This window comes from Hyaena hyaena, unplaced genomic scaffold (genome assembly GCF_003009895.1).
Source record: "Hyaena hyaena isolate Hyena2069 unplaced genomic scaffold, ASM300989v1 scaffold_66, whole genome shotgun sequence".
In the NCBI taxonomy this organism is placed as follows: Eukaryota; Metazoa; Chordata; class Mammalia; order Carnivora; family Hyaenidae; genus Hyaena; species Hyaena hyaena.
Window position 1 is genome coordinate 3,436,222 of NW_024080696.1, and position 25,716 is coordinate 3,461,937.

General features: G+C 34.8%; 1 protein-coding gene across 1 annotated transcript in view; it reads left to right on the forward strand.

Moving 5' to 3' along the window:
• The window catches only part of RNGTT (RNA guanylyltransferase and 5'-phosphatase), a 325,730-nt gene that overhangs the window by 105,062 nt on the left and 194,952 nt on the right, over window positions 1-25,716 (forward strand). The window contains exons 11-12 of the mRNA XM_039232163.1: window positions 2,065-2,136; window positions 7,477-7,641. Coding sequence (XP_039088094.1) covers window positions 2,065-2,136; window positions 7,477-7,641 — 237 coding nt within the window. The remainder of the gene's footprint in view (window positions 1-2,064; window positions 2,137-7,476; window positions 7,642-25,716) is intronic.

Below are 25,716 nucleotides of genomic sequence, written 5' to 3' on the forward strand. Positions count from 1 at the left end.
GTTTTCTATGGTTTTTAGCATACAGATCTTTTACATCTTTGGTTAGATTTATTCCTAGGTATTTTATGGTTCTTGGTGCAATTGTAAATGGGATTGATTTCTTGATTTCTCTTTCTTTTGCTTCATTATTGGTGTATAGAAATGCAACTGATTTCTGAACATTGATTTTGTACCCTGCGACTTTGCTGAATTCATGTTATCAGTTCCAGCAGACTTTTGGTGGAGTCTTTCGGGTTTTCCATGTATAATATGTCATCTGCGAAAAGTGAAAGTTTAACTTCTTTTCTTACCAATTTTGATGCTTTTTATTTCATTTTGTTGTCTGATGGCTGAGGCTAGGACTTCCAACACTAAGTTAAACAACAGTGGTGAGAGTGGACATCCCTGTTGTGTTCCTGATCTCAGCTTTCCCCATTGAGGATGATATTAGCTGTGGGCTTTTCATATATGACTTATGATGTTTAAGTATGTTCCTTCTATCACGACTTTCTTGAGGGTTTTATTAAGAAAAGATGTCATATTTTGTCAAATGCTTTTTCTGCATCTATTGATGGGATCATATGGTTTTTATCCTTTCTTTTATTAATGTGATGTATCACATTGATTGATTTGCAAATATTGAACTGGCCCTGAAGCCCAGGAATGAATCCCATTTGATCATGGTGAATAATTCTTTTTATGTGAATTTGATTTGCTAGCATCTTGCTGAGAATTTTTGCATCCCTGTTCATCAGGGATATTGGTTTATAGTTGCTCTTTTTGTGAGGTCTCTGTCTGGTTTGGGAATCAAGGTAATGCTGGCTTCATAGAATGAATCCGGAAGCTTTTCTTCGTTTCTTTTTTTTTGGAACAGCTTGAAAAGGATAGGTGTTAACTCTGCTTTAAATGTCTAGTAGAATTCCCCTTGGAAGCCATCTGTCCCAGGACTCTTACTTGTTGGGAGATTTCTGATAACTGATTCAATTTCTTCACTATGGGTCTGTTCAGATTTTCTATTTCTTCCCATTTGAGTTTGATAGTGTGTCTAGGAATTTGTCCATTTCTTCCAGGCATATAATTTTTAATAGTATTCTCTGAAAATTGTTTGTATTTCTGAGGGGTTGGTTGTGATAAGTCCAATTTCAGTCGTGATTTTTATCTATTTGGGTGCTCTCTCTTTTCTTTTTGAGAAGTCTGGCTAAGGATTTATCAGTTTCATTTAGTTTTCCCAAAAACCAGCTCTTAGTTTCACTGATCTGTTCTACTGTTTTTTTTTTTTTTTTTAAAGATTTTATATTGTTTATTTCTGAGCTAATCTTTATTATTTCTCTTCTTCTGCTGGTCTTGGGGTTTCTTTGCTGCTCTGCTTCTAGTTCCTTTAGGTGTGCTGTTAGGTTTTGTATTTGGGATTTGGTTTACATAGGGATTATATTTATAATAAGGATATCATTTATACCTACAGATTTTAAGATTAAATAATTGGCCTGTAAAAAAATTAAAAAAATTTTTAATGTTTATTTTTGAGAGAGAGAGAGAGAGAGAGAGAGAGAAACAGAGTGTGAGTGGGGAAAGGGCAAAGAGAGAGGGAGACACAGAATCCAAAGCAAGCTCCCAGCTCTGAGCTGTTAACACAGAGTCCAGTGTGTATCTTGAACTCGTGAACCATGAGATTGTAACCTGAGCCCAAGTCGATGCTCAACCAACCGAGCCACCCAGGTGCCCTTAACAAAATTATTTTTAAAAGTATTTGTCATATTTGGAATTAAAATTTATAGTTTCTTTGTTCTAGTAGCTGCTTAGTAATTCAAACATGAAACAAGTTGTAACATAGTAATTCAAATAGAAAAAGCATAATGAGATATTATTATATCATTTTCTTTCAGTGCAGAATAAATTCATGACAGGGAGTTTTGGGATGATGACAGTGTATTGATCTGGGTATAAGTGTTCACTTTAATGTTTCATCAGTTTGTATGTATATGATTTATGTACTTGTGTGTATGTAATTAAATTAAATATAATTTTAATCAAAGTAAAGAAATTAAAATATGAAGAAATTTACCTTCTTTTCTTTTTGTTTTCAAGGAAATGATCATTGACAGAGTAAATGGACAGGCCGTTCCTAGATATTTGATATATGACATAATTAAATTCAATGTAAGTACCTTTTATAATTTATAAAATTGTCCTTGAGATAATAGTTATGTTTTTACAAATAAGAAGTGTTACTGCCTTAGAGATAATAGGAAAGAAATATTATGACTGAGGTTACTCATTTGATATCTTAATAATAATTTTACACATTTCTTTGTCTTAAGAGTTTTTTAGATACTTGAAGTGAGTAAAGGAAAATAGTTTAACTGATAAAACAAAACAGCATTTTATAGGATGGAAACTCTTAGTTTTAGTTGTTCTGTACCCACTTAAAAAAACAAGTCCACAAATTTTATTACTATTATTTTAAAAAAAGAGAGAGAAGCTGATTATGGGTGTTGAATATATAACGTGGGGGCACAAATATGTTATTCATGAGTATAGGCAGGAGACTTAAAAACAAAATGTAAAATTGTTATAAATAGATATCAAAAAATAGGAATCATATTTTCTACACATTTCCTATAGTCTTAGACCAGCCAAAAATCTGCCTGTTCAATTTAATTTTAGTATCAATGTCTAAATTATTTAGGCAGTACAGGATGACTTCTGTAAATGCAAGAAACTCTTTCAATAGCGTACATCTATGAAAAGGTATAATCATTTCTCTAGACATGCATTATTCAAATTGCATAGTCATTTAGTATTCAGACCAGACCGAAAGCAATTAAAAATTCTGGACTTAAAAGTGTTGTTTAAGTTTTACAATTTTGAAGATATGACAAATTTTTAAAAGTTCTTTTTAGGGTATGTATTTTATTTATTATTATTTTTTGAAGTTTATTTATTTTGAGAGAGAGTGCACATGCACGTGAGTAGGGAGTGGCAGACAGAGAGAGAGAGAGAGAGAGAGAGAGAGAGAGAGAGAATGAGAATCTGTCAGCACAGAGCCCAATGCAGGGCTCAGTCTCATGAACTGTGAGATCATGACCTGAGCTGAAACCAAGAGTAGGACGACCCAGGTGCCCCTGGGGTATCTATTTTAAATTACAGTATCAAGATTCAGGATGTTACTAACCCAGGTTACTTTAAAAAAGGTATTTTTCCTGGAAATTTTCTATCTATATATTTTCTATATATATATAACATATGTATATGTTTCATTTTTTGTTAAATTTATATATTTCAGACAGTTTCGTATTTAAGAGACTCAAGGTCAGAAACCATCAAATTTTAATTTTGCTTGTTTGTGATTACTATATTCCTCAAAAGTAATACTTTCCAGGATTGACTACTCTTCTCACAGATTTTGGAATAATGTTCATGGCCCATAAAGAGACATACAGGGTGGTGGTGGCATTGTTTTGTTGTGAATGGAAAAGTTTTGTCTCCTTTGCTGTTTGACATTGAGCTCTGCTTTAATATGTGTTCAGTGCAGGTTTACTTCTTAGACTGGGAACTTTGACAATAGCCTTTAACTTCTTTAAAAAATAAATATGAGAAGTTTCAGAGTATACATAAGTATAGAGAATAATTTAAGGAATATATATGTATTAACCACCAGATTTGTTGAAGCTTAATATTCTGTCATTTTTACCTATTTTTTTTTAAAATAAGAAATAACTCATTATAGATGCAGTAGAAGTTTCTTGTGCACACCTCTCTCATTCAAAATAGGATGACCCTCGATGCAGAAACAACTTTTACCCTGAATTTGATATTTATTTTTTCCATGAATCTTTTTAATACATTTACTGCCTATGTGTATGTCCATAAAATAATGTATTGTTGTGCAAAGTTTCTAGTGTTATGTAAATGTCATTGTATTGTGCTGTGGTACCCAGCATTTGCTCCACATTACTTTGTTGAGATTTATCTGTATTAATACATATAGGTTTAGTTCATTCACTTTAGTTACTATTGAGTATTAATTCGCATAAGTATATAAAATTTGTCTTTTTTCCTTTTGAGCATTTGGTTTTCCATATTTTGCTGTTATACAGCTATTGAACAGTTTTATATATTCTTGTGTGCATACATCAGTTTGTCTCGGACAGTTCTCAATTTTGGGATGTAAACACCTGAGATGTGTTTTTAAGAAGTACGGTTCCTCCTATGTCATAGATACCTACATCCTAGAGATTCTGAATTGGCAACTTTGGATGTATTTGCTACAGTGTTGAATTCCTCTCAGAAGTAGGTGTAACAACTTAACCACAGTTGGTATTATCAGACTTGAAAATTTTTGCTAATTGGATGTGTATGAAATGGTATTTCATTTTGTTTTAATTTGCTTTTTCTGTATTACTAATGTAGTTAAGGCATTTCAAATGTTCATTTTTACTTATTTGGATTTTTTTGTGTGTGATTTAATTGTAAGTTTGAATAATTTTCTAATTTTGCTGTTTGGTTGTCAATCTTCTCAATGTGAAGGAATTAATTATCTTTTCTGAATTCTAATCCTTTTTAGGTTATGTATGCCACAGTATCTTTTGCAGATTAGTATCTAATGATGCACAGAAGTTTTTCATTTTAATTAAATCAAACTTACTAGGCTTGAAATTTTGTGTTTTGTGTCTTGTTTAGGAAATTCATCCACATTTTACTGTAAAAATGATTTATTGTGTATTAACTCTCTAGGTTCTGTAATTTACTCAATAAATATTTATTGAGTGCCTGTTGCCACATTTCATTGGTTTTAAAGTCACATTTCCCCTCACATTTCTGATATTAGGATATATTTGTAATTGAAATCATCATATATTTAATTATTTAATTTACTATGCAAACTTGATGATTAACCAGCTTATTTTGAATCACCAAGTCAAGGTCACTATTAGAAAAAAATTGTTTTTGGAATAATTGTTAAAATCTTTTTAGTTCCCTTATTTTGTCCAAGAATTTCATTAATCATTTTTTATATGTATTGTTCTAAGTATTGGATATACACAGGTGAATAAGATAATTTCTGGCCTTCAGGGAGTTTGTAATAGAGCACACTGGTCTCTAAAGAAGGCCATTACCACAGTTAGATTTGAGAAGAAAGTAGAACTTTTGCTTATTTTTTATCTGTGTATTCAGTTTTTGTCTGTGTTTAACATATACAGTTGTACATGTATGCAATTCATTAGCAATTAATATGCATCTATTATAAGCATTTGTTAGGTATGTATTTAGATTGGGTACAAAATCAAGAGACATTTGTGGACCACTGGACTTATGGATGAGAATAAATGTGAAGAATTATGGAAGTATAACAATAGGGCAGGTATGTTAGAGATATAGAAATGTCTGAAAGACACTAGAGAAGTGAGAGTATTTCAGTTTAACCAGGGTAAAGTTGAGTCACTAAAGTGTGAAGTTGCAGATAGAGCAAGTTACATGGATTAATTTTGAAGAATAGAATCATGGAGGTCAGGAGCATTAGGTGGTTGTTAGTGTACTTGATATCTGGGGAGATAAGGGACACAGCAGGAAATGCGAATGGATTGGGGCCAGGTGACTTGAATAAGGCATTTTAGCTTAGTTTTGTAATAGGGCACTATTGAATCATTATAGTTACATTAATGAAGGCTCACACTTTTATTGTTTTCAAAGATACCCACACTGACAGCATGGATAGTCTTTTGTAGTGAGAAAGATTTCAAAACTAGGAGGCCAGTTAGTTACTGAGTTCTTCCTGTTGTCTGTCTTCAATGATTTAACATCTAGCAACTGCGTCCTTTACTGTAGGCAGCATAGATTTGCAGATGAACCAGCTTTCAATTTTTTCTTGTTGTTTTGATGAATTTATGTATTCATATTTTAAAGTGAAAAGTATTTAGGAGAGAATTAAGGTGACTTACATATTTTTTAAACAGTTGTTTGGCTTTTTATTTAAAAAAGGAGCACTTGCTTGTTCCACATTAATTTTATAGGGATCTGAATTCATCTAATAGGTATAATAAATAAGCCTAACAATTTTAGGTTTTTCAGCCTTATTGATGATGTAGGTGGTGTGGAAAAGATTACACATGAACTTTGTGATCATTGACTAACATTTATTTAATACATACCTTTTACAAACAGTTATATGCCTTTATAGAAAGGGAACATATACTGACTAACATTTCTTTAATACATACCTTTTACAAACAGTTATATGCCTTTATAGAAAGGGAACATATACTATCTCATAACAAGGGCTTACTTTGTCTTGCTTATTATTCTTTGCTGAGTATCGAAATTGTCATCCTTTCAAAGATGAGAAAAAGCCATCCTCAAGGCATATTTAATGTCTGCAGCTTAACCGAATGCTGCCACCCTTTTGTAAGCATTAGGTTATATAAATGTTAGGTTGAGTAATATAGACTAGAGAAGAGGAAGAAGATGAAAAGGTGAGAAAAATTCATGGAAAGGTTTCCATCTGCAAAATAAAGAAGAGCGGTACGTGACATGAGGTGATGTTACGAATCTGGACGATACTGTCACCCATATGAAGTGTTATGAACTATATTTGTATATACCATTTGATAGTTTAGCCCCTACCTTCAACTTATATAAAAAGTATATGCACTTTCTATTTCTTGGTTCAAATCATAGATACCACATAATGGACTATATTGTATATATACTGTATATAGAGAACTTTATAACTGTGTAATTGAATATATTATGGAAACTTTGTTCTAGATTAGTTTTCAGAGTTGAGGATGTATTTGTCTAATAATTATCTTCTACTTATTGATGCATTAGCACTATAAGCAACAAAAATATTATAGGTGACTGTTGCTTATTTTGATGTGTTATTTGCTTATACTTTACTAAATTGTGTGGATTTTAGTTTTATACAGGTTTCGTTAATTCATATAATAAAAATGATTAGTCAGTATAATAATACTTTAATTCAGATGTGAAAACTTCAGTTTATATTGGAGAAAATTATACCATTCTCATATTATATCATGCATTTATAATTTTAAAATAAATAACTGTGGGGGCGCCTGGGTGGCTTAGTCGGTTAAGCGTCCGACTTTCGCTTAGGTCATGATCTCGCGGTTCGTGGGTTCGAGCCCCGCATCGGGCTCTGTGCTGACTGCCAGCTCAGAGCCTGGAGCCTGTTTCAGAGTCTGTATCTCCCTCTCTCTCTGACCCTCCCCTGCTCACGCTGTCTCTCTCTCTCTCTCCTAGAAATAAATAAAACATTAAAAAAATAAATAAATAACTGTGTTTCTGTGTGTGTGTGTTTAGGTGTGTTTAATTAGTCAAATTAGGACTGACACGTGGTTGTGCAGGCTGTGCATTGGACAACTTCAAAGGATGCTCCTTACATAGACTGCTGTATGCATTGTGACAGCCTTAGGAATTATGCTGATAAAATAGTTTTTAGTGTTGAATTTTAAATAATTGTCTCATTTAATTCAGGCACAGCCAGTTGGAGATTGTGATTTTAATATTCGTCTGCAGTGTATAGAAAGAGAAATAATAAGTCCTCGACACGAAAAAATGAAGACTGGGCTCATTGACAAAACACAGGAACCATTTAGTGTCAGAAATAAGCCATTTTTTGACATCTATACTTCAAGAAAGGTAAAATTTTCTAATTAGTACTTACAGTGTGTCATAATTCATCTTGTGAGAGGAATATGAATGATATTTTACTGCCCAGTTGTCTTGATTTTTCCAGAAATTATTTTCATTGAATATAGCACTATTCTGGACAAACGTGTGCAGTTCTCAAGTCTCCAGAGTAAGATTCTCAGTGATGGAAACCTAAACTAACTTCCTTTCTTGTTTCTCACAATAGTTTTTGATTCATGGCTGTTGGTCTATGTTATGCTTTTTTAAAAAGATGTGAATAGTAAAGAATGATACAGAGTGAAAATTACCTGTTATGCCTTTTGAAAATTACCAAGTGGTTGGTACATCCTCTTATTTAAAAATTCATTTGCATACAGATATATTGAGGGTTTTCTTTTGTTTCTTTCTGTTGTTTGACACTTAAAATGCATCATTATGGGATTGTTGTTTTTTTCACTTAACAGTGTGGCCTGGGAATATTTCCAGGTTAGTGTTTATAGAGATTTGTCTCATTTTTTAACTACTACATAGTATTTGACAGTAAAGATATACCATGAAATTATTATGTTTCGGAAAAGGGATGGTTATGGTAGAATAATATAGGAAGTATAGCAACATATGCAATAATGTGTCTTAAACTCGTTTCTAATATAATCCCACATGCTAGGTGATGTAGATTTTTGTAGTATTTTACCCACCTCTCCTCATGTCCACTTGATTTGCTCTGAGCCATTGGATATAATAGCTGCAGGAACCCTAGCACTGTCCAGTGCCTGTCATTTTTCATGTACGTGAATACAAAGTTATCATTCTATTTTTATGGACTTTTTGCATAATACCTGCTTGGCATGGAACTCTTGGTTGACCCCTGCTGCCATCATCTTCCCACAGCTCACTGCTTGCCTTTTGTGTCTGTTTTGGCAGCAGGGGTGTTAAAGGGGTATCTGTTTCTGAGCCCTGCCTAATCTGTAGGGTAAGGGTAAGGTTGACAGACACTGAGTATGGAGTGTGTCATTGGTGAACATTTGCTAACTGGAGCAATGCACTCTTAATAGAAACACTTTCTAAATTATAAATCACTGTAAAAGTTGAGCAGAGGCCACATGGATTCAGTTTGTATTCCTTTTTTTAAAAAACCAACTTGACAGCTTGTGCTGTCATAATTCAAGTTCAGCATTTAAGAAAATGTCTTAGATCATATAATTTCTTTAGTCAGAATCAGTGCTACTTAGAAGTATTTGCAGTGGATGACTAATAGAACTGTTCTTAAGGGATATGAAGCAGTTAGGTTGAACAACTTTCAATATAGTTTTTCACTAGAAAAGCCTGTTTTGTTTTTTTTTGTTTGTTTGTTTGCTTTTTGCACTTAGCTTATATAACTCCTTAAAAAAAATCTAGGATACTCCTTTTTTAAAGGAATTCTAAGGGTGCCTGGGTGTCTCAGTCGGTTAAGCGTTAGACTCTTAATTTTGGCTCGGGTCATAATGTTACAGTTCATGAATTCAAGCCCCACATCTGGCTCTGCACTGACAGCATGGAGCCTGCTTGGGATTCTCTCTCTCTCTCTCTCTCTCTCTCTCTCTCTCTCTTTCTTTCTTTTCCTCTCCCCGGCTCTCTCAAAATAAATAATTAAGTTAAAAAAATAAAGGAATTCTAGTATGTGGAATTTTAAGTATAACTCCCTCCTCCCATTTTCCAGTTTTATTTTTTTATTCCAAGCAATAAAGAAGAAAAGCACGTTTTGTAGCAGAGTTGATCTACAGGGTAAGATTACAGTAACAACAGTTATAGGATAGTAGCTACATTTAACAGATATTGCTGTAGAAATTCTTATTATTTTCATCATTACTAACGGGAATGGGTGAAATAGTGATATTATGAATAATAAAGCATTTGTCAGAGAAGTATGTATCATTTTTTATGAGGAATGCTAGTTTTTATGTGGATTTAAACAAAATTTACAACTATGAAGAATGCATAGAAAGGCATAGAATAATAGAACTTTATTTCTATATGTCTATAAAATCTTGGAGATAACTTTGATTTTAGGACTTTACATAGCTCTGTTAACAACATATTCATTTTGTCATTTGATCTGTCAAGTCCAGTGAAGAGATAATGAATTTATCTTTATATTTATCTATTTATTTAAAAATTTTTTTAATGTTTTATTTATTTTTGAGAGAGAGATAGAGACAGTGTGAGCAGGGGAGGGTGAGAGAGAGAGGGAGAAACAGAATCTGAAACAGGCTCCAGGCTCTGAGCTAGCTGTTAGCACACAACCCGACACGAGGCTCGAACCCACGAGCCGTGAGATCATGACCTGAGCTGAATCCGATACTTAACCGACTGAGCCACCCAGGAGCCCCTCTTTATATTTAAATGAAGATAATGAATTTAACTTTATATTAAAGTTTTTAGCTTTAATATATATAATTAGGATACAGCATCCAAGATAGTAAAAACAAGTAGCAACTTCTCAAATTGCAGCTTATTTGTATTTACAGCTTGGAGGCCAATTAAAAAAGAATTATTTGAATGGATTAATATGTTTATAAAATTTTAAAAGTCATGCAGCAGAAAGTTTCTCTAAAAGTTTCCTATTCATTTATCACCTCAGAAGAATAACTGTTGTCATTAGCTTTTAACTGTATCCATCAGAATCTTCCCTTGCGTATATAAGCAAATATTTGCATTTTTTATTTGCTTATATATATATATATATTTTTTTTTTTGACTGTTCAAAAGAAAGCATTTTATTTTTAGAGAAAAAGTAATGCCTATTATAATGGGAATGACAGTAAAAAATCTCACAAAAAGGAAAATATTTGCAGAGTCAAAGCAACGATTTCCTTAGCTGATGACTTCCAATAATGTACCCGCCTCCTGAAGCTGCCGTCACAGACGTGTGTTTCATGAAAACGCAACTCACACTCACAGTCCCTTACGATGGTGTCACTGACGGACGATGCCGCTTGAGAAACACTCACCGTGATGGGCGACTGGAGAGGAGGGGTGTAGTGTAACCGCGGCGGCGTCATGAAGAACCGGGAAGGCCGCTGTTTTTGTCCAAAGGCAGCGATTGGCATCGTCTCGTGGGGCTCATTACTCAGGACCTCGTAGTCGGGGACTGTGTGGGTCCCAAGTCCCGCCCTATCAAAAGTGACTCGATAAGTGGCATTGAAAGTATCCACGGCATCAATCTGTCCAGTGATTGATTGCATTATTATTGCATTTATTATTCTTACCAGTCTATCCAAGTCCCCTTGCCCCCAGTATTGGTATGTAGAGATTAGTCCTCTTTTTTTTTTTTTTTAATTTTCACAGATGCAAAGATTTTCATCTTATCAATACCATAATTGAACGATTCCATAGTTGTAGACATTTGAATTATTTTGTTGTCATTTGATAGGTTTTTGTTTGTTTTGCATATGAATATCCAGTCATTTCTGCACCAGTTACTGAAGAGACTGTCCTTTTTTCATTGAAATGCTTTTGCACCTTTATGAAAACTAAGTTGTCATGCTTTGTCTGGGTTTTTTTTTTTTTAGACTCTCTGTTCTGTTCTCTTGATTGTATTTATCTGTCTTTACACTAGTAGCACATTGTCTTGATTACATTTCAAATTAAATCTTGAAATGAGATAGGATTAACCTAACTTTCTAGGCCTCAGCATTTTCATATGAATTTTAGAATAAGCTTGTCAGTATCTACAAGTACATGCTGGGATTTGGATTGGAATTGCATTGAATATATAGGTCAGTTTAGGGGGGAAGATTTCGTACCCTGACAGTGTTGAGTTTTCTAATTAATCAAACTGGTATTTCTCTCCTTTTATTTAGGTCTTTAATTTCAGAAATTTTTGTGGTTTAAACAGATGAACATAAGGGAAGAGAAGCAAAAATAATATAAGATACTCTCAAATACAGAGAACAAATGGAAGGTTGCTGGAGGCCTTGTGTGTGTGTGGGGGGGCGTGGGCTAAATGGGTGATGGGCATTGAGGAGGACATTTGTTGAGATGAACACTGGGGGTTATATGTAGGGGATGAATAACTGGATTCTACTCCTGAAATTATATTTTTTTTGTTGCACAATATGCTAACTAACTTGGAAGTAAATAAAAAAATAAAATAGAAAAAAAATTTTTTGTGGTTTTACTTATCAGACTTTTTTCAGATTGATTTTATACTTTTTGATATATTAGAAGTAGTATTTAAAAATTTCAGTTTCTAATTGTTGATAATACATCATAGTAATACATTGATATTTGTATATTGAATTTTTCTTACAGTCTTGCTAAACTCATTTACTACAGTACTAGCTGTTTATTTTTTTAAATTATTTTTTTTTCGAGAGAAAGAGAAAACCAAGTGGGGGAGGGGCAGAGAGGGAGGGAGGAAGCAGGCTCCAGGCTCTGAGCTGTCAACACAGAGCCTGACATGGGGCTTGAACTCACAATAAGATAATGACCTGAGCTGTAGTCAGACTCTTAACCAACTGAGCCAGCCAGGTACCCCTGTACTAGCTTTTTATAGATTCCATCAGATTTCTTACATAGACAATTGTGTCTGCTGCAAAAAAAACAAAAAAACAAAAAAACAACCACTTTTAGTTTTCCTTTCCAATCTGGATACTTTTTATTTTTTCTCTTGCTTTTTTGTACTGGCTAAGAGCCTCTTATTTAATGTTAAATAGAGGTAGTGAGAATTTTCCTATTCTTTGGAGCAGGAAAAGTTTGTTTTTAACTATTAAGGGTGATGTTACCTATAGGACTTTAGTAGCTGTGTTTTATACAAGTTTTTAAATTTGAAAGCTGTTGATTTTGGGGGCACTTGGGTGGCTCACTTGGTTAAGCATACAACTTTGGCTCAGGTTATGATCTCGTGGTTCATGGGTTTGAGCCCCGCATCAGGCTCTGTGCTGACAGCTCAGAGCTTGGAGCCTGCTTGGGATTCTCTGTCACCCTCTCTCTCTCTCTCTCTGCCCCTCCCCTGCTCTGTCTCTCTCTCAAAAATAAATAACATTTTCTCTCAAAAATAAATAACATTAAAAAACATTTTTAAAATAAGAAAAAAGAAAGCTGTTGATTTTGGAATACTAACTTTATCTAGTTCTCACTGTATTTTGTTGTTTGTAATAATTCTTCAGCTGATTCTCTTGGATTTTATAGGTATTCAGTCATACTAAGTATAAACCGATACAGTTTTATTCTTTGGATTTTTCGTATATTTTTCTCCTGTCTGATTTAGTTATGCATTTAAATTGTAGTGATATAGGGATCCTTGTTCTTGATTTGTATGGCAGTGCTTCCAGTGATGCTTACGAGTATAATACGTTGCCTCTCAGTCTTAAATCTATTTTATCAGGTTAAACAAGTATCTGGTCCTGTTTTACTGAGTTGTTTTACTATTAAAAGGTGAAAGATTTATGCAATCCGAAGAGAAACCAGAGTATTGAGTTGTTTTACTTTTAATCAAGAATAGTTACTCATGGAGTGCCTGCATGGCTCAGTTCGTTGGGTGTCCTGCTCTTGATTTTAGTCTAGGTCATGATCTTGTGACTTGTGAGATTGAGCCCCACATAGGGCTCTTCGCTGGCAGTGTGGAGCCAGTTTATGATTTTCTCTTCCTCTTTCTCTGCCCCTTTTCCCTGCTCATGAGTATGAGCTCTTTCTTAAAGTAAATAAGTAAACATTTAAAAAATAAAAAAGAGGGGCGCCTGGGTGGCTTAGTTGGTTAAGCGTCCGACTTTCGCTTAGGTCGTGATCTCGCGGTTCGTGGGTTCGAGCCCCGCGTAGGGCTCTGTGCTGACTGCCAGCTCAGAGCCTGGAGCCTGTTTCAGTCTGTGACTCCCTCTCTCTCTGACCCTCCCCTGCTCACGCTGTCTCTCTCTCTCTCCTAGAAATAAATAAAAACCTTAAAAAAAATTAAAAAATAAAAAAGAATAGGTATTCAGTGTTGTCAAATGTCTTTTCATCTATAGATACAATATGATCTTTTTCTGTTAGATTTATTTATCTCATGAATTATGAAAATATGTCCTAATGGGTGGGATAAACCCTACTTAATGAATTATTGTTACTGTTTTGTGAAGATTTCATTATTATTGTTATTTCTTTAGAGCAGCTTTAGGTTCCCAACTTTATTCCCCCAGTTTCATTCATTCATTCATTCATTCATTCATTCATTTATTTATAAAGCGTTTTATTTATTTCTGAGAGAGAGAGAGACACACACACACACACACACACACACACACACACACACACACAGCATGAGCAGAGGAGGGTCAGAGAGAGAAGGAAATACAGAAACTGAAGCAGGCTCCAGGCTCTGAGCTGGCAGTCAACACAGAGCCCGATGCGGGGCTCGAACCCAGGAACTGTGAGATCATGACCTGAGCTGAAGTCGGATGCTAACCGACTGAGCTACCTAGGCGCCTCTCACATTTTTATTTAAATTCAAGTTAGTTAATATATAGTGTTATAATTCAGTGGTTCATCACTTACATACAACACCCCGTGCTCATCACAAGTACCTGCCTTGATCCTTATCACCCATTAAATGCATCCTCCTGTCCACCTCCCTCCCAGCAACCCTTGGTTTCTTCTCTATAGTTAAGAGTCTCTTTTCTGGTTTGCCTCTCTTTTTTCCCCCCATGTTCATTTGTTTTGTTTCTTAAATTTTACATATAAGTGAAATTATATGGTATTTATTTTTCTTTGACTCATTTTGCTTAGCATAATACTCTCTGGTACCATCCATGTTGTTGCAAATGGTTAAGATTGCATTCTTTTTGATGGCTGAGTAACATTCGTGTGCGTGTGTGCGTGCGCGTGCGCACACATACACCGCATCTCTTTTATCCGTTTATCAGTCAGTGGACATTTTGGCTCTTTACATAATTTGACTATTGTTGATAATGCTGCTATAATCATTGGATTGCTTGTGTACCCCTTTGAATCTGTATTTTTGTATCCTTTGAGTAAATACCTAGTAGTGCCATGGCTGGATTATGTTGGAGTTCCATTTTAACTTTTTGAGGAACCTCTATATTGTTTTCCAGAGTGGCTGCACCAGTTTGTATTTCCACCAACAGTGTAAGAGGGTTCCCCTTTCTCTGCATCCTTGCTAACATCTGTTGTTTCCTGTGTTGTTAATTATAGCCATTATGACAGGTGTGAGGTGATATCTCATTATAGTTTTAATTTGCATTTCCCTGATAATGAGTAATGTTGATGAGCATTTTTTCATGTGTCTGTTAGCTATCTGGATGTCTTCTTTGGAAAAATGTCTATTGATGTCTGCTGCCCATTTTTAATTGGGTTATTTTTTTCAGGTTTGAGTTGTACAAGTTCTTTATGAATTTTGGATACTAACCGTTTATCAGATATGTCAATTACAGATATCTTCTCCCATTCTGAAGGTTGCTTTTTAGTTTTGTTGGTTGTTTCCTTTGTTGTGCAGAAGCTTTTTATTTTGATGAGGTTTCAATAGTTCATTTTTGCTTTTGTTTCCCTTGCGTCAGGAGACATATCTAGTAAGAAGTTGCTATGGGTGATAGCAAAGAGGTTACTGCCTGTGTTCTCCTCACAGATTTTGGTGGTTTTCTGTCTCACATTTAGGTCCTTAATCCATTTTGAGTTTATTTTTGTGTACGATGTAAGAAAATGGTTCAGTTTTATTCTTCTGCATGTTGCTGTCCAGTTTTCCCAGCACCATTTCTTGAAGAGACTTTTTTTCCATTAGATACTCTTTCCTGCTTTGTCAAAAATTAGTTGACCATAATAGTAGTGGATCCATTTCTGGATTTTCTGTTCTTTTCCACTGGTCTATGTGTTGTTTTTATGTCAGTACCGTACTGTCTTTATCATTACAGCTTTGAAATATGATTTGAAGTATGGAATTGTGATGGTAGCAGCTTAGCTTTTCTTTTTCAAGATTGCTTTGGCTATTTGATGGCCTTCTGGGTTCCATACACATTTTTGGATTGTTCTAGCTCTGTGAAACATGCTGTTGGTCTTTTGATAGGAATTGCATTAAAATGCAGATTGCTTTGAGTAGTATAGATATTTTAATAATATTTGTTCTTCCAATCCATGAGCATAGAATGTTTTCCCATTTCTTTGTGTTATTGTCAGTTTCTTTCTTCACTGTTTTATAGTTTTTGGAGTACAGATTTTTTACCTCCTTATTAGTTGTTCTTTACCTCCTTGTTAGCTTTAATTTTTTTTTTTTTTTTTTTACCTTCTTGTCAGGTTTATTTCTAGGTATCTTTTTAAAAAATTTTTATGTTTTTTATTTATTTCTGAGAGAGAGACAGAGACAGACAGAGAGACAGAGGGAGAGACAGCGTGAGCATGGGAGGGTCAGAGAGAGAGGGAGATACAGAATCTGAAGCAGGCTCCAGGCTCTGAGCTAGCCACCAGCACAGAGCCTGATGTGGGGCTCGAACCCACGAACCATGTGATCATGACCTGAGCCAAAGTCGGACGCTTAACCGACTGAGCCACCCAGGTGCCCCTATTTCTAGGTATCCTCTGGTTTTGGTGGAACCGTAAATGGGATCGATTCCTTGATTTCCCTTTCTGCTGCTTCATTATTGGTATATAGAAATGCAGTAGATTTCTGTGTGTTTATTTTGTATACTGCGACTTTACTGAATTAGTGTAGCAGTTCTCATAATATTTTGGTGGAATCTTTTGGTGGAATCATGTTGTCTGCAAACAGTGGAAGTTTGACTTCTTCTTTGCTGGTTTAGATGCCTTTGATTTCTATTTTCTGATTGCTGAAGCTAGGACTATGTTAAATAATGGGGGTGAGAGTGGACATCCCTGTCTTGTTCCTGAACATAGAAGAAAAGCTCTTAGTTTTTCCCTATTGAGGATGATATTAGCTGTGGGTCTTTCATAAAGGGCCTTTGTTATCTTGAGGTATGACCCTTCTGTTCCTACTTTGTTGAGAATTTTTATCAAGAATGGATGCTGTACTTCGTCAACTGCATTTTCTCCATCTATTGAGAGGATCATATGGTTTTTATCCTTCCTTTTATTAATGTGGTATATCATGTCGATTGATTTGCAAATACTAAACTTACCTTGCAACCTAGGAGTAAATCCCACTTGATTGTGGTGAATGATTCTTTTAATGTATTGTTGAATTTGATTTGCTAGTATTTTGTTGAGAAGTTTTGCATCCAAGTTTATCTGGGTTATTGGCCGATAGTTCTCTTTTTTAGTGGAGTCTTAGCTGGTGTTAGAATTGAGGTAGTGCTGGGCTTGTAGAATGAGTGTGGAAGTTTTCCTTCCATTTCTATTTTTTGAAATAATTTGAGAATAGATATTAACTCTTCTTTAAATGTTTGTTAGAATTCCCCTGAGAAGGCATCTGGCCCTGGACTTTTGTTTGTTGGGAAATTTTTGATAATTGATTCAGTTTCTTTGCTGGTTATCATCTGTTCAAGTTTTTATTTCTTCCTGTTTCAGTTTTGATAGTTTATATGTTTCTATGAATTTATCCGTTTCTTACTGATTGCCCAATTTGTTGACATAATTTTTTGTATGATTCTTTTATAATTGTTTGTATTTCTGTGGTGTTGGTGGTGATCTCTCTCATTAGTGATTTTATTTCTTTGGGTCCCTTCTCTTTTCTTTTTGATAAATTTGGCTACAGATTTAACACTTTTATTCATTAAAGAACCAACTCCTAGTTTCATATATCTGTTCAACTGTTTTTTTTTCCTTTTTTCTATATCATTTATATCTGCTCTAATATTTATTATTTCCCTTTTTTAATGGGCTTTATGTTTCATTTGTTGTTCTTTTCCTAGCTCCTTTAGGTGTAAGGTTAGGTTGTGTTTTTGAGAATTTTCTTGTTTCTTGGAGTAGTTCTATATTGCTATATACTTCCCTCTTAGGATTGCTTTTGCTGCTTTTCAGACTGTCATGGTTTCATTTTCATATGTTTTCATGTATTGTTTTATTTCTTCTTTAATTTCCTGATTGATCCATTCATTCTTACTAGGACGTTCATTAAACTCCATGTATTTGTGGTCTGTGCAAATGTTTTCTTGTGATTCACTTCAAATTTTGTAGTGCTGTGATTGGAAAACTTGCATAATATGATATGAATCTGTACTTGTTGAGGCCAATTGTTATCCCTTCTGGAGAATGCCCCATGTACACTCAGAAAGGAATGCGTATTTTGCTGCTTTAGGATGAAATGTTGTGAATGTATCTGTTAAGTCTATCTGGTCCAGTATGTAATTCAAAGGTATTGTTTCCTCATTGACTTTCTGCTTAGATGATCTGTCCATTGATGAGTGGTATGTTAAAGTTACCTATTATTACTGTGTTATTATCAATGAGTTACTTTATGATTTTTATTTTATTTTTTCTTAAAAATTTTTAATGTTTTTTATTTCTGATGGGGGGGAAGGGCAGAGAGCAAGGGAGACACAGAATTAGAAGCAGGCTCCACGCTCCAGTCTAAGCTGTCAACACAGCACCCGATGTGGGGTTCAAACCCACGAACCATGAGGTCATGACCTGAGCCGAAGTCAGATCTTCAACTGACTGAGCCACATAGGTGACCCTGATTTTTATTAAGTGTTTTATATGTTTGTGTACTTCCAGGTTGGGAGAATAAATATTTAAAATTGTTAGATCTTGTTGGATTGTCCTCTTTATTATGATGTACTGCCTTTCTTCATCTCTTGTTAGTCTTTGGTTTAAAATCTAGTTTGTCTGGTGCACCTGGATGACTCAGTTGGTTAAGTGTCAGGTCTGATCTCAGGGTCATGAGTTATAGCCCTGTATTCGGATCTGTGCTGGGAATGAAACCTACATAAAAAATAAAATCTAGTTTGTCTGATATAAGTATTGCTACTCTGGCTTTCCTTTGATTTCACTTGCATGATAAATATTTCTCCATCCCCTCACTTTAAGTGTCTTTAGGTCTAAAATGAGTCTCTTGTAGGCAGCATATAGATGGGTTTTTTGTTTTTATTCATTCTGACACCCTGTGTCTTGATTGGATCATTTAGTCCATTTATATTCAGGATAATTATTGATAGATATGAATTTAGTGCCATTTTATTACTTGCTTTGCCATTGTTTCTGGAGATTTTCTCTGTTCCTTTCTAGTTTTTGTTGCCTTTGGTATTTCTTTACTACTCAAAGAGTTCCCTTAATATTGGCTGGTATAGTGGTCATGAACTCCTTTAGTTTTTATTTGTCTGGGAAACTCTTATCTCTCCTTCTTTTTGGAATGATAGCCTAGCTGGATAGAAGTATTCTTGGCTGCATGTCTTTCCTATTTAGCATGTTGAATATATCATGCTACTCCCTTCTGGCCTTCCGAATGTCTGTGGAGAGATCTGCTGCTAACCTTATTTGTCTTCCTTTATAGGTTAGGGACTTCTTTTGTCTTGCTGCTTTTAGAATTTTTTTCTTTATATTTTGGTGTTTTAACTTTAATAGGTCTTGGTGTTGGCCAACTTTTCTTGATTTTGATGGCAGTTCTTTGTGCCTCCTGGATTTGTATGCTTGTTTCCTTCCCCAAATTGGGAAAGTTTTCAGCTATAATTTTTTCAAGTAAACCTTTTGCCCTCCTTTCCCTCTCTTCTTCTGGGACTCCTTAGATATAAATGCTATTATGCTTTATGGAGTCACTGAGTTACCTAAGTTTATATTTGTGATTCAAGATTTTTCTTTCCCTCTTCTTTTCAGCTTCATTATTTTCTATAATTTTACCTTCTATATCACTTATTGGTTCCTCTTCTTCTCCCATCCTTGTGGTCATTATATCCAGTCAGTTTTGAATCTCAGTTACAGCATTTTGTGTTTTCAGCTGACTCGTTTTTAGGTCTTTTATTTTTGCAGTAAGGGACTCCCTGATGTCTTCTACACTTTTCTCAAACTGAGCTAGAATCCCTGTGATTGTTGCTTTAAATTCTGGATCAGACATATTACTTAGTATCTGCTTTGATTAGATACCTGGCCGTGACTTTTTCTTCTTTCTTTTGGGATTAAGTCCTCTGTCTTGGCATTTTATCTAGGTCTCTTGTCTTCTTCTCTGTGTTAGGAAAGCCTGTTATGTTTCCTACTCTTGAGAATAATGGCTTTATGAAGAAGAGGTCATATATATTCAAGGCTTGGTGCTTCTGGAAGTGTCTCTGATGTATGCTCTGTGCATTCTGCTGCTGTGGTTTTGGCTGCTCTTTCCCTCAGGTCAGTCCTCTGCAGAATTTCTTCCTGCCTGCAGTGGGGAGTGTTTGGATCTTGGCCAGAGTTTGGCATTTTTTAACTTGATGTGATCTGATCTGCTTGTTAAAAGAGACCTGATATTTCCCTTAGAGCTGATGCTTGGCAGAACTCTGTGGTAAGTAGATGTGGTGCCTGTTGGGGTTTGTGCCGGTGTTCTGGGGAGGGGCCCACTGACCTGATTCTCAGGCACACTTGCCCAAGAAAAGCAGCACCAGCTGAGTACAGTTGTGTGGGGCTTGGTGTAAGTGGTTTAGGGGGCCAGTGCTGCCACTTTGCTGCTCACTGAATTTATTTTATGCTCTGGGGATAGGGAGGGAAATGGTGCCTACCAGCTCTTTTGTCCCTGGAGAGGCAGTGCCACCTCTCCCAGATGTACTCCAAGAAGGTGGAGCCATCTCTCTCAGTACCTGCCTGGGGATCCTCAGATTACACTGTCTGCTCATGGGTTATCTGCCCTCCTCCACAGAAGCACTGCAGTGCCTGTTGGGTTCCACCACAGGCCACACTGTGGACCTCTCTAAAACTCCACTCTTTGGGCTTCACTCGTTGTAGAAACTTCAGAAAATCAGCTGCTCTTACTTTCCCAGTTAGTGGCTTTGGGGGTGTTTTCCTTGTACAATCCCCTGTGTACTCCCCTTTCTCCCTCTCCCGCCCCTCCCACCTGCAGCACCTGCAATTCTGTTTCTCTCCCAAACCATGTCTCTGCACTTCCACTTTTCACAATGTGGTCTTTTCTGCTAATTATGCAGTTTGTTCTATAGTCCTCAGATCTATTTCTTGGGTATTCAGAATGATTTGATATTTATCTAGCTGGTTTGAGGGATGAGGCAAGCCTAAGGTCCTCCTACTACTCTGCCATCTTAGCTCCTTCTCTCACAGCAAAATTAAACAAGGTACAGAGATTTCACTTCTACCTGCTGCCACCACATATGTATGATCTCCCACATTATCAACATTACTCACTGGAATGTTATGTTTGTTACCACTGATGAACATACATTGACACTGTAATCACCCGAAGTCGATAGTCTGTATTAGGATTTAGTCTTGGTGTTGTACATTCTGTAGGTTTGGACAAGTGTATTAATAACATATCCCTCATGATAGTATCAGACAGAGTTTTTTCATTGCCCTACCCATCTATGTTCTGCCTAATTATCCCTCTCTTTTCCCTGCCCATTGGCAAGTTCTGATTTTTATACTTTTTACTTTTCCCTTTTCTAGAATGTCATATAGTTTGAATCATACTATTTTATTTTATTTTTTGAATCACACTGTTTTAGATTGGTGTCTTTAATTTATTTATATGCCTTTAAGTGTTGCCTCAGTGTCTTCTTCGTGGCTTGATAGGTCACTTCTTTTTAGTACTGAGTAATATTACATTGTCTGGATGTGCCACAGTTTATTTATCTATTCACCTACTGAAGGACTCTTGGTTGCCTCCACATTTTGACAATTATGAATAAAGCTGCTATAAACACCTACATTTAGGTTTTGTGTGGACAATAATTTTCAACTTGTTTGAGTAAATACCAAGGGGCACAATAGCTCAGTTATATGGTAAGAGTATATTTAGTTTTGTGGTAAACCATCAAGATGACTTACCATTTTACATTATCCCTAGCAGTGAATGAAAACTCATATTGTTCCACACCCTTCTCAGCATTTGGTAATGTCAGTGTTTCAGATTTTGGCTGTTTGAATAGGTGTGTAGTGATATATATAATATATTTATATATATATATTTTTTAAAATTTGCAATTCCCTAATGACATATAATGTGGAGCATCTCTTTGGATGTTTTGGATGAGCCCTTATTAGATGTGATTTTTCAAATATATTTTCCAGCATGTGTTTTGTTTCTCAAACCGCATGGATCATGGATCTATGTCTTTGGTGTTATATCCAAGAAGGTATCACCATACAGGATTGTCTAGGTTTTGTCCTGTGTTATTTTCTAGGAGTTGCATAGTTTTGCTTTTTACATTTAGGTCTATGATTTATTTTGAGTTAATTTTTGTGAAGGATGTAAGGTCTATGTCTAGATTCTTTTTTGGAATATGATAGTTGTTGAAGCACCATTTGTTAAAAAACTGTGTTTGCTCCATTGTATTGCCTTTGCTCATTTGTCATAGATCAGTTGATTATGTGAGCCTATTTCTGGGTTCTGTAATTTGTTCTGTTGGTCTGTTTGTCTATTCTTTTGCTAATACTACACTGTCTTGATTACTGTAGCTTTATAGTAAGTCTTAAAGTCAGGTAGTGTCAGGCCTCCAACTTTTTTTCTTTCTTTTCAATATGTTGGTTGTTCTGGGTCTTTTGCCTCTCCATATAAACTTTAGAGTCAGTTTGTTGATGTCCACAAAATAATTTGCTGGCATTTTGATTGGGATTGCATTGAATCTATAGATCAGGTTGGGAAGAACTGACATTTGGCACTGTTGAGTCTTCCTATCCATGAACATGGAATATCTCTCCATAACTATTATCTTTAAACAATGTACTGAACAGGTTTTTTTCTAGAATTTTATTTGGGATTTTTGTATTGATGTTAATGAGTCATCTTGTTCTGTAACTGGTAACTTTTACATCAGTGTTCTACTCACTTCATAAAAAGAACTTAGGATTTTCTTTTGTTCTACTGTATTCTGGAGTAGTTTTAATAACATTGGAATTATCTAATTTTGATGGGGTTTTGTGGAATTCTCCCATGAAACTATTTTAGTCCTAGTGTTTGGGATTGATTGGATTAACAGAAAATGGATTTACTCTACTTCTCCTATGGAAATTGGTTTGATTACATTTTCTCTCTTCTGAAGTCTGTTTTAGTAAATTATCATTCTTTTTTTTTAAGTTTATTAATTTATTTTGAGAGAGACTGAGAATGAGCAGGGTAGGAGCAGAGAGAGAGAGAGAGAGAGAGAGAGAGAGAGAGAGAGAAAGAAAGAAAGAAAGAAAGAAAGAAAGAAAGAAAGAAAGAAAGAAAGAAAGAATCCAAAGCAGCCTTTGTGTTGCCAGTGTGGAGCCCAATGAAGGGGCTCAAACACATGAACTGTGAGATTATGACCTGGGTCAAAATCAAAAGCCTAACACTTGACTGACTGAGCCACCCAGACTTCCCTGGTTTGGTAAATTATCATTCTTAGCAAAATATTCATTTTATTAATATTTTAAAATTATTTGTATAGAGTTGAGGAAAGTGATGATTAAGACTTTAAATTTCTTTTGTTTTTGTGATTATTTCCTCTCAAGATTTATTAGTTGAATATTTGTTTCTTTGCTTTTTTCTGAGTAATCGTAGCTCTTTATGTTTTTTCCAGTCCATAATAAACCAGCTTTCAGTTGTTTTTATTTCTACTCTTTTCCTAGGCAAAACTTACTTTTATTTTTATTAATCTTTGGTTTGTACTTCTCTTTATTGTCCTTTACTAACTTTTTGAGTTGGGTGATTGAATTCTTTAACTCACATTCTTTTCTTACAGATATTAGTACTTAAAATTTCCTTCTGAGCCTGCCATAGTCTGATAACTGGAATATGATACTGAGTAACTTTTGTCATGTTTTTAAGAATTCTGCAATTTTGGTTTCTTTTTTTCTTTTCTCATGCTTGTTAAAGAGTTTTGACATTTCAAGGTGGAAGAGTCTTTATTTTCTGAATTTGTTTTTTTAAATTTTATTGTGTTAAGATGAAAGGATGTTATCTGTATTTTTTCTATTTTTTTTGGAATTTATTATATGGTGTTATCAATTCTTGGGACTGTTTCACAGACCCTTGTAAAGGTGTTATTTTTATCAGTTCTGGGTGAAGATTTATATATGTTAATTAAATTTGCCTTAATAATTATGTTTTTGATTTTAGTCTTTGTATTCGTATTTATTTTTGGTTCAGTTGATCTGTCACGGACTAAGTAAGGTGAATGAAATCCTCCTAACGCTAGTGGCTGGTTGTTTAATTATAGTCTCTTCTAAAGTTTCTTCATGAATATTCATACTATACATTTTGGTGATGATCTATTCATAGATAATTATTTATTCATTTGGATTCATATTCCTTAGACTTATAAACTCTTTTTATTGTTATTTTTTGTCTTGGCTTTTCAGATCGTGACAAATATTGTGAGCCTTGTTTCTTTTTGTTTGTATTTGCCTTTATTTGTCATACTAATTCAAAGGTTTTTTGAATCATTATTTTAGGTATGTGCTTTGTATACAGTGAAGTTTTGTTTTCCTTTGTGATCCACACTGTAACACTTCTGTTATTTAGAATTTTAAATAGCTTTATTGAGATGTAATTGCATATCATACAGTCTACTCATTCAAATGTACTATTTCAATGAATTCAATTTAGTGCAAAATTCAGAATTGTGTGATCACCACCACAGTCAACTTTAGATAATTTTTCATCACCTCCAAAAGAAACTCTGTACTTGTTAGCAACCATTCCCTAATTCTTCTAAACTTCTAGCCCTTGGCAGCCACAAGTCTACTTTCTGTCTCTATAGATTTGATTATTGGGGGGCATTTCATAGCGGCTGTGTTAATTGATGTGTGGTGTTTTGTGCCTGGTTTCTTTCATATAGCATAATGTTTTTAAGGTTCATCCATCTTGTAGCATGAATCAGTATGCCATTCCTTATTATGGCCAAAAATAGTTTTTTTATGGATATATAACTTTGTTTATCTGTTCTTCAGTTGATGGCAGTTTTAGTTGTTTTCACTATTTGGTTATTGTGAATAATGCTGCAACAAACATTTCTGTCCAAGTTCTTAAGTGGACATGTGTATAACTCTTTTATTTTTTAAAGTGATGATTTATTCCATTTACATTTACCCATGTGAAAGACATGTTGGGTATTGATGCTGTCATTGTGTTGTTTTCTTTTTTCATAGTTAACCACAAGTATTTCATTCTGCTCTTAAAATGTTTGTTGGTGCATGTATTTCTAGTTTTCTGGTATTTGGGTGATCTGTATTTATGTTCTAGTGGTTAATTTCACAATTATATCTATCTAAGATATCTTTAGATTTGTATTTCTTTAAATATTATCTGTTACATTCCTACCTATGCATAATATAAGTCTTTGTTCTTTTACTTCTATTTCTCCACTGTTAGTTTTTAATAAATGATATGATTTCCCTACTGTGAAGTATACTTACATTCTACTACTTGATTTGTTAACATTAAATTCTAAACTTGGGAGTTCCAACCCATCATTTGTCCTTTTTTTTCCCCTCCCCACTTTTATTTATATTATTTTCATATTATTGGGGTAGATGATATTTACTTTCTGTTTTTTCCTCCTAAACCTCACATTTTTTTTATTTACAGTTAATTATGCTTTACTGCTTCGATAACAGAACTCCTTTTCCCATTCTTGCTTGGCTGAAGTTTAACTTGTAGTGATTTTCTTAAGAATATTTCATGAGAAATTGCACCAGCATACTTCTCAAAACTAGAACAAACTATCCTAAAATTTGTATGGAACCACAAAAGACCCCGAATAGCCAAAGTAATATTGAAGAATAAAACCAAAACGGGAGATATCACCATCCCAGACTTTAGCCTCTACTACAAAGCTGTTATCAAGACAGTATGGTATTGGCACAAAAGCAGACACATAGATCAGTGGAATAGAATTGAGAACTCAGAAGTGGACCCAAAGGTATACAGCCAGCTAATCTTTGACAAAGCAGGTATCCAATGGAAAAAAGACAGCCTCTTTAACAGATGGTGCTGGGAGAACTGGACAGCAACACGCACAAGAATGAAACTAGATCATTTTCTCACACCATACACAAAAATAAACTCAAAATGGA